This window comes from Pseudonaja textilis, chromosome 7 (assembly GCF_049901715.1).
Source record: "Pseudonaja textilis isolate UNSWEBS1 chromosome 7, rPseTex1.2, whole genome shotgun sequence".
Taxonomy (NCBI): domain Eukaryota; kingdom Metazoa; phylum Chordata; class Lepidosauria; order Squamata; family Elapidae; genus Pseudonaja; species Pseudonaja textilis.
The window spans coordinates 255,282-264,252 of record NC_141996.1 but is presented as its reverse complement, the minus strand read 5'-3'; the positions used below and the strand labels follow the sequence as shown (position 1 = coordinate 264,252).

Genomic DNA, 8,971 nt, shown 5'->3' with positions numbered 1-8,971 from the left:
CAAGTGGCTCCAGCCCCCCCCCCCCGAGGAAGGCCCCCCGGGCAGAGGGAGGGAGCCTGTCTGCAAAGAGCAGGGCTCCCTTGGGGACAACCAAAGGGGCCCTCAGGACAGTGGGGCCCCAGCCAACGGGCACAGCCGCATCTTCAGGCCCCACCGAAAAGTCAGGAGGGTTGGGGCCAGCCTCACGTGGAGGGGGGCAAGATGTTCCAGAGAGCAGCAGGAGAGAAGCCCCCCCTCCTCCTGGACCCCCCAGCTGGAATAATCTGGCTGACGGGAGCCGCAGTGATGCCACCTCTGCCGGCCTGAGAGGGTCGGGCCAGTCCCGGGAGGTGAGACGGCCCCCGGCATGAAGGCCTTCAAGGGGATCACGAACCGCCCCTGGAATGGCGCCTCAAAAGAGCCTCCCTGTCTCCCCCAGGCAGGGCGCAGGCTGTGGGACTCGCATCCTGGACCCCTCGGGAGACCAATATTACTACTGGCTGATCCTGATGGTGCCGCCCATCCTTTACAACTGGGTCATCCTCATCTGCAGGTAGAGCACTGGGGGGGCAGGGGGTCTGCGCACAGGAGCTCCCGGACCGCCTCCAAAATCGTCAGAGGGCAAGAAACTCCCGAGTCAATCCCTCCACGTGGAAGGGGACATTTTTATCAGTCAAGGCAGGAGCAGCCAGGAAAATTAGAGGCGTGAAGGCCCTTCCATGGGGGAGGGAAGGGGCCCCCAGCCTGGAGCAGGTGGGGCGCCCCAAGAAGGCACAGCAGGGGCAGGCCTTTGTGGGGCCTGGGGGGAGAGGGTGTCTGCAGAACGGAGAGGGCGGTTCAGCCAGGGCGGGGGAGTGGCCACTGCCCCGTTCCCTCCCTTGAGTTGGGGCAGAGCTGGGGGGGGACGGGAGGGGACGGGGGGTCTCCACGTGTCTCCTCCTGTCCTTCCCAGGTTCTGCTTCCCTGAGCTGCAGCAGAGGCACCTGCTGCTCTGGCTGGCCTTGGACTACCTCTGCGACCTGCTCTACCTGATGGACATCGCGGTGCATTTCCATACTGGTTAGTGGGGCAGAAAGACACCCCCCCCCGGAGGCCAACGCTGCCCAGTTGGGGGCCCTGAGGAAACGGGGGAGGCCCACACTCAGGATGGGGCTGCCAGGGGGCGCAGCCAAAGCTCAGCCCAGGGCTGGCGGCTGAAATTCGGGATCCCGGATCTGAAGCGCTGGGTTGTGATTCCTGCCCCTGAAGGGTTTGCAACGGCCCCCAGACTCAACTCTGAGCAGCGTGGCACAGCACCATCCCTCTGGGAGGAGGCCAGGCGGAATCTGCACTGGGGAGGGTGGGGTTGCTTACTAACGGATGAAATCCAAACCAGAGGGACTCTGGAAGACCCCCCCTGGGGTGGGAGAGGCCCTCCCAAGAGGACGAGTGGGGTGCAGAGTCTGGAAGCAGGAGAACATTTGCAGCTTGGGGTTGAAATGAGGGGGGGTCCTTGGTGCTCTCTGGGCTGGGGGGGCTTTCCTTGCAGGTGTTTCATTAGCCAGACGAGGCGACAACATCAGTGGTGCTGATCCTGTTACCTAGTTTGGGTAACGAAACACCTGCAAGGAACCCTCCTCCCCAGCTCAGAGAGCACCAAGGGCCCCTCAAAAGTCTGGACAGGCTCCGAATTTCTGCCTGGAGGGTTGTACTACAGCCTCTCTGTCCTGTCCGGGAGCACTGAGCCCCTTTGGCTGCCCAGGCTGACAGTTCACGGGATTCTGGGAGATTTGCATCCAAAAGGAATATTAAACACACACTCAGAATTTACAAAAATATTCAGCTCTTTCTCTCTCCCTCCCTCCCCCCCTCTCACACACACACACACACATGTCCCCCCCACGAGGTCTTCCAGAGTGGGAGATGGTGGGGCGAGGTCCCCAAGGACAGGAGCCGCAACAGAGGAGGTGCCCTTCCTGGGCCTGACAGGAGGCCCAAAGGGGCCAGGCTGAATTGGGCCCAGATCCCAGCTGGTGACCAGTGAGGAGACTTGAGCGTAGCTCCGCTAAACTCTCCTCCCAGCCAGCCCCCAGGTGCTCCAAGGCGCAGCCCGTGGGAAACCAGAGCTCCAAAGTTCTCCAAAGGCCTCCTCGCAGTAGAGATGGACTAGGCCTATTCATACTGGCACATCGGGCGAAACCCGGACTCTGGAGACCCCACCCAATCCCAGGTCCAGAGTTCTTCCCCCGTGACACACAAGCATCACCAGAGGTGTGGATTCAGCCGGTTCGGACCGGTTCTGGAGAACCGGTAGCAGAAATACTGAGTCGTTCAGAGAACCGGCCAATCCCACCCCTGATTGGCCCCGCCAACCCCACCTCTTCTCCGCCTCCCATGGAGTCCCAGCTGATGGTCTGGGTCTCCTTGGGTTGCCCTGCACAGGAGAACGGAGCTGGAAAGCAGGTTAGTGGGGTGGGGAGGGAAGGGGGATTTTGCAGTATATCCTTCCCCTGCCACGCCCACCAAGCCACGCCCACAGACCCTATCATAAAAGAAATGGACTCCCACCACCGATCATCCCATGCCCCTCCTCCCCCAGTGGGAACGGCGTCCTTGGTTCACCGAGGAAAGAGAGTTGTTCTGGCTACATTCCCCCCGTCCCTCTACTCCCCCTCCCTTTCCCGGAGCTCCCTCCAGCCTCGCTGGGGCACCCGGAAGGCCCTTGAAGAGGGCTCCAGGGCTGGCCCCCAAGCCCTGCACAGGGGGCTGCCCTCAGAGCCCTTCCCCAGGGCACCCTGGTCCCCCAAAGCCCACAGCTGCCCTACCAGCCAGGGCCCAGCTTCGGGGTCTCAGCTGAGGAGACCACGAGGACCACAGGTGGGGGGAGCCTCCAGACTGGCACTGCCCACTATGGAAGGAGCAGAACGCCGTCCCGCCTGGGCTGAGGATGGAGGCCATCCTGCTCACGTGGTTCTACCTCCTACCAGGGGCCAGGAGGGGAGCCTCCCCAACGTGCTGGGGACCAAGGCAGCTCCTCTCCCGTGGCTTCACTCGAGCTCCAGCTGAACCCCCTGTCGGTATGTGCTCCTTTCAAAATCCAAGAAAGAAATACTCAGACTCCATGGTTCAGAGCAAAGTTCTTCTTTTACTGGAAGATGAAAAGGAAGCTACAAATGGAATTCCGAAAGTGAGAATTTGGCGCGCAGATCACACATACAAAGAAATGGAATTGTTCCCACCCCCAAAGTCCAGAAGTCTCTGCCAATTAAAAGTTCGAATATGATCATGTGAGCATCTTCAGGTAGTGATGAGGCCTCTGTCCGTTGACCTTGACATATTTTGATAAGACCTCGCAGCTGCGCAAAAAGGATAGAGGCTAGGAAAGAAATGGAAAATTGGAAAGAAGAAATCCCCCCTTCTTCTGCCCACAGTAAAAGAATGCAAAACACCTCCAGCTCTCTTCCCCCCACAATTACCCCTCCCCGTTGCTAATGACAGCCGAAAGAAGTAAACCTAGTAGTAGAGATACTAAGGGAGAAATAAAGGATAATAGTTGGGGTACCGAAGAGATCTTGAGGCTGACATTCGGACCCCCTAGAAAAAGGACATTAGTCCCTGTAAGAGAGAATAAAAGGATATGTTAAGCATTGCATACATTCTTATGGTTTATCAGGATACTTAGTATAAAATTTCTTTAGCAGGTCAGGAGCCCTAACGTCTTTTTTTCGTTCACCCACTCAGCATGAGAGGGGGAAATGTTTCCAGGCTACAAGATATTGTAGGCGACCCTCCTTTTCGAGAGTCTAAAATCTCTTTAACTTCAAAATGTTGTTCACCCTCAATCAACAATGGGACGGGGGATCAGTCTGGGTCGGTCTCAATGTACAGGTGTGTTCGGGTTTTAGCAGGCTGACATGGAAAACAGGATGAATGCGACGAAGAGTCTTTGGTAGCGTCAATTGAACTGTCACGGGATTCACACCGCTCAATAGGAAGGGCCCCACATACTTAGGGCCTAACTTCTTTGATCTCTGAGTGGTTTGCAGATACTTGGTTGAGAGGAATACTTTGTCGCCTACTTGATACGACTGTTGTGGGGCTCTTTTCTTGTCTGCAAACTTCTTATGGGATTGATGCGCTTCGTCCAGAGCTTTGCGGCGACTGGCCAATTGAGTTGTAGTTGAGATATCCAGTCATCCAATGACTGGATATTGGGTTTCGCGAGGAAGTTCAGGTATGGGTACAAAATCTTGTCCCGTGGCCACTTTGAACGGGTAAAACCAGTGCTGCTGTGAACGGAGTTGTTATACGCTACTTCGCAAAAGGTAGCAGGTCCACCCAGTTGTCTTGCTGATAATTTATGTAACATCGGAGATATTGCTCTAGCACCCGTTAGTTCTCTCGCAGGCCCCATTAGTTTGGGGTGGTGGGCGAGCTTAACCCTTGGGTGGAGCCTATCAACTTCAAAATTCCCTCCAGAAGTTCGAGGTAAATTGAACTCCTCGATCTGATATTATACGTTCAGGAACACCATGCAGTCTGTAGACGTGTATAATGAACAGTTTGGCTAACGACTTCGCCGAGGGAATCTTGGTGCAAGGTATGAAATGTGCCTGTTTGGAAAACAAGTCGGTCACCACCCAGATCACCGTGTGCCCAGCACTCTCAGGTAAATCTACTATAAAGTCCATAGAGATTTCCTTCCAAGGGGCAGTTGGCCTGGCCACATTTTGCAACAGACCTGGCGGCTTACCGGGAGGTCTCTTAGCTGAGGCGCAAACTGGGCAGCTTGCTACATAAGTTTCAATGTCTTTTTTCAAAGAGGGCCACCAGAACTGCCGTTTCACTAGGTGTAAGGTCAGCTAACAAATCGGTGGCTGGCATCTCTGGTAACAGCATTTGCTGCCCCCCACAGCTCCCTGCTCATCCTCCTCGCTGGCTGGAGATGACATGATGTGAAAACCCCTCGGAAGAAAAATTGGTGTTTTCTCCGGGTGGGCTGATGGGGACTTTCGAATAATGTCGGTATGTGCTCCTTTCAAAATCCAAGAAAGAAATACTCAGACTCCATGGTTCAGAGCAAAGTTCTTCTTTTACTGGAAGATGAAAAGGAAGCTACAAATGGAATTCGAAAGTGAGAATTTGGCGCGCAGATCACACATACAAAGAAATGGAATTGTTCCCACCCCCAAAGTCCAGAAGTCTCTGCCAATTAAAAGTTCCAATATGATCATGTGAGCATCTTCAGGTAGTGATGAGGCCTCTGTCCGCTTGACCTTGACATATTTTGATAAGACCTCGCAGCTGCGCAAAAGGATAGAGGCTAGGAAAGAAATGGAAAATTGGAAAGAAGAAATCCCCCTTCTTCTGCCCACAGTAAAGAATGCAAAACACCTCCAGCTCTCTTCCCCCCCACAATTACCCTCCCCCCGTTGCTAATGACAGCCGAAAGAAGTAAACCTAGTAGTAGAGATACTAAGGGAGAAATAAAGGATAATAGTTGGGGTACCGAAGAGATCTTGAGGCTGACACCCCCCCACCGCCTTCTCCCCTCCCCACCCCAAAGAAGAGGTCAGAGTCCTCCAGTCCCCCTGGATCAAGGCAGGCAGTGACTCCCTTCCTCAGAAGGTTGGTTGCCCACGGAGGCCCAGAGGGGCCCAGCTGGGGCGCTTCCCTGGGCAATGCCTTGGCTTCTCCTGGCAGGTGTGCCGGAGGCTGCTTGCAGGACCGGTTGCTGGGGGAGGGACTTCCTTCTGGGGAAGCCGCTCAGGGGTAGCGGACCCCACCGCAGCCGTGACTGGGAAGGGGAGCCGCTTCAGTGGGGACCTGAGAGGGGGCAGCAGGGTGGCTCCTCCGGCCCTTTGCCAAGCGCCTCTCCCACCCGCCCCCCTTCTCTGCCAGGCTTCCTGCAGCAAGGCTCCCTGATTGTGGACCGCGCCCAGATTTCCCGGAGGTACTGCTGCTCCTTGGCCTTCCTGTGGGACTCCCTCTCCGTGCTGCCCACTGACCTCCTCTACCTGTATGTGGGGCTGGGCAGCCCGGCGGTCCGAGCCAACCGCTTCCTGCGGAGCCCCCGCTTGTTTGAGGCCTTTGACCGCATCGAGACCCGCACGGCGCACCCCAACTCCTTCCGCATCTCCAAGCTGATGCTCTACATCTTTGTCACCATCCACTGGAACAGCTGCGTCTACTTTGCGCTCTCCAACTTCATCGGCTTTGGCACGGATGAGTGGGTCTACCCCAACAGCAGCCTGCCCGGCTTCGACCGGCTCCTTCGCCAGTACCTCTACAGCTTCTACTTCTCCACCCTCATCCTGACCACAGTGGGCGACACCCCCATGCCCCAGCGGGAGGAGGAGTTCCTCTTCATGGCCATCGACTTCCTCCTGGCCGTCATGGGCTTTGCCACCATCATGGGGAGCATGACATCCGTCATCTCCAACATGAACCACGCCGACAAGGCCTTCTACCCCAACTACGACCTGGTGAAGGAGTACCTGCACTCTCAGCGGATCAGCCAGCACCTGCAGCACCGTGTGGTTGACTTGCAGCAGCACCTGCAGATGAACAAGAAGATGACCAACGAGGTGCAGATCCTCCAGCACCTGCCCGAGCGCCTGCGAGCCGAGGTGGCCATCAGTGTCCACCTGCCCACCCTCCGCAAGGTCCAGATCTTCCAGAACTGCGAGCAGAGCCTGCTGGAGGAGCTGGTGCTCAAGCTGAAGCCGCAGGTCTACAGCCCCGGGGAGTACGTGTGCCGGAAGGGGGACATCGGCCGGGAGATGTACTTCATCCGCGAAGGGCAGCTGGCCGTGGTGGCGGATGACGGTGTGACCCAGTATGCGGTGCTGGGGGAGGGGCTGTACTTTGGAGAGATCAGCATCATCAGCATCAAAGGTGAGGGGAGGGGGAGGGGAGGGACCCCCAGGAGAACCCCCCCAGCGGAGAACTCCTTCGAGGGTTCCTTCCTTTGTTGTTGGGGTTCTCCATCAGTTCAGGGGTCCCAGGTGCTGCTTTTCACTGGCTGGATGGGGAGGGATCTTCGGAGGACATGACGGTTGAGAATCAGGGAGATAGCCTGGGGGGAAGTTTGTAAGAGCCACCCCATAAGCAAAGGGGGGCTGGAGCTTCCCTTGAGTCGTGGGGAAGATTTGGGGGTGGCTCGGAAAGTCCCCTCCCTGATCGGCTGGCTATTGTCAGGTGTAGCCCAAGAAGGATGCAAAACCCTCCAGCCGAGTTCAGTTCGCGATTTTCATGCACCGTGTAGACAGAATCTTGCCAGACTCCACCCTGGCTACTCTCACTCTTAACAGTTTCTTACCTTGGGGGATCCTCGGCTCCCCTAAACCTCTTCCTCTTCACACATCCAGCTCCAGGCTGTGCTGTCTCTTGCCTCGCCCCCCCCCGAAATGCACCCCTCCTGCCTGGAAACCCTCCTACGTTCCTGGGGTCCTTCACGGGTACAAGAGGGAAGGGGAGGTAAAGCACAGAGCGGCCTGCAAGGTTCAATCCTCACTGCCTCTCTCCAAGCCTGCTCTTCCCATGTCGGTGGAGGTTCTCAGTCACCCGGGTCCTGGTTGTCCCAACGGTGGTTTTCCCCCCCAAAATGGACTTTCTGGTTTTTTCTTTGAAGACGTTTTGCTTCTCCTCCAAGAAGCTTCTTCAGCTCGGACTGGATGGGAAGGAGAGGATCAACCGCTGGTTGTTTGCATCCTTTGAGGGGGTCATTGAGGCCACCTGGAGGTTTGTCTGTGTCGAGATAGAGGACGTTGTATCCCTCGCCCTCTGTCGAGAGGGGGCTGTTCAATTTGGACCCAGGTGGCCCCTCTGACCCTCCGGTCAAGCCCGTGGTCCTCTCTGCGCAAAAGATGGACTTTGCCGTCTTCCCCAGAGCGGCCTTGGTCTTTTCAATGCAGGTGGAGGCGGCTGACTCTTGTCCTGATCCGGGTTTGTTCTCCTACGTTGCGCCAGGCGTTTGGGAAGTGGCGGTTTTGTTTGCCCAACCTGCATGTCTGCACACGGCTCACTTCATTGTGCTGCACAGACCAGGTTGCTCAGGGCTTTGCAGGACAATCAGCCGCGGTCTTAGCGTACGCAGAAGCCTCTCCCCACTCTTCCTGCCCCCCCCCCCAGGGAACCAGTCTGGCAACCGCCGTACGGCAAATATCAAAAGCATCGGCTACTCAGACCTCTTCTGCCTCTCCAAGGAGGACCTCAAGGAGGTGCTGGCCGAGTTCCCCAGCGCCAAGGCGTTGATGGAGGCCAAGGGCCGGGAGATCCTGCTCAAGATGAACAAGCTGGACGTCAACGCCGAGGCGGCCGAGGTCGCCCAGCAGGAGGAGGAGGAGCGGCGGATGGCAGCCCTGGAGGACGGGCTGGACACCCTGCAGACGAAGCTGGCCCGCGTCCTGGCCGGGCTGGAGTCCAGCGCCTTCAAGATAGCCCTGCGCCTCGAGCACCTGGAGTGGCAGGTGCAGATGTGGGGGGGGGGGAGGAGGGGGCCGAGACTTAGCTGTCCCCCTGTGCCCCTCCACCGGCTGGCCTCGGGGCTGCAGCTTCTGCCGGGGGATGAGCTGTCCTGGATCTGGGCCTCCCACTTCGGATGCAGGGGGCAGGAAGGGAGGCTGGCCGGAAAGCAACCCAGAGCAACGTTCCCTGGGTGCAGGCCGTGATGCTGGGGGGGGTCCCAACCCAACAACCACATCCCTCCTCCCTCCCTCCATGCTTTCCTGAGGGGGGGGCGGCAGAGAGAGGGCACAGAGTCGCCCCCAGGCTCCCGTATGGGGTCTTGGGCAGCCGATGAAGAGGCCGTGCCTGCAGCCTCAGGGCCTTCGTGGAACCATAAGGCTCCCAAGGGGCCTTGGAGGTCAGCTAGATGGTGACGTTCCCGATAGGCGGCCTCTCTTCAAAGGAGACTCCACCAGCCCCAGGCCCAGCCTCCTCCACCGCCCTGGCTGCCATCGCCTGCCTGCCTTCTGGACCAGCTGCCAAGAATTCCTCCCATTCGATCTAG

The 8,971-nt window shown here is 57.7% G+C and overlaps 1 protein-coding gene across 1 annotated transcript; it reads left to right on the top strand.

The window, feature by feature from the left end:
• The first annotated feature begins 383 nt into the window (after positions 1-383).
• On the top strand, positions 384-8,630 carry CNGA4 (cyclic nucleotide gated channel subunit alpha 4). The gene is made up of 4 exons (XM_087937870.1): positions 384-532; positions 932-1,038; positions 5,860-6,855; positions 8,092-8,630. The coding sequence occupies exons 1-4, from the start codon at positions 384-386 to the stop codon at positions 8,628-8,630; spliced, it is 1,791 nt and encodes a 596-aa protein (XP_087793996.1).
• Positions 8,631-8,971: the final 341 nt, after the last annotated feature.

Excerpts from the sequence above, each read along its gene's own strand:
- CNGA4 (XM_087937870.1), top strand. The coding sequence starts at position 384 with ATGGCGCCTCAAAAGAGCCTCCCTGTCTCCCCCAGGCAGGGCGCAGGC. Across the intron at positions 533-931 it reads TGGGTCATCCTCATCTGCAG|GTTCTGCTTCCCTGAGCTGC; the intron begins GTAGAGCACTGG and ends TGTCCTTCCCAG. Across the intron at positions 6,856-8,091 it reads CAGCATCATCAGCATCAAAG|GGAACCAGTCTGGCAACCGC; the intron begins GTGAGGGGAGGG and ends CCCCCCCCCCAG.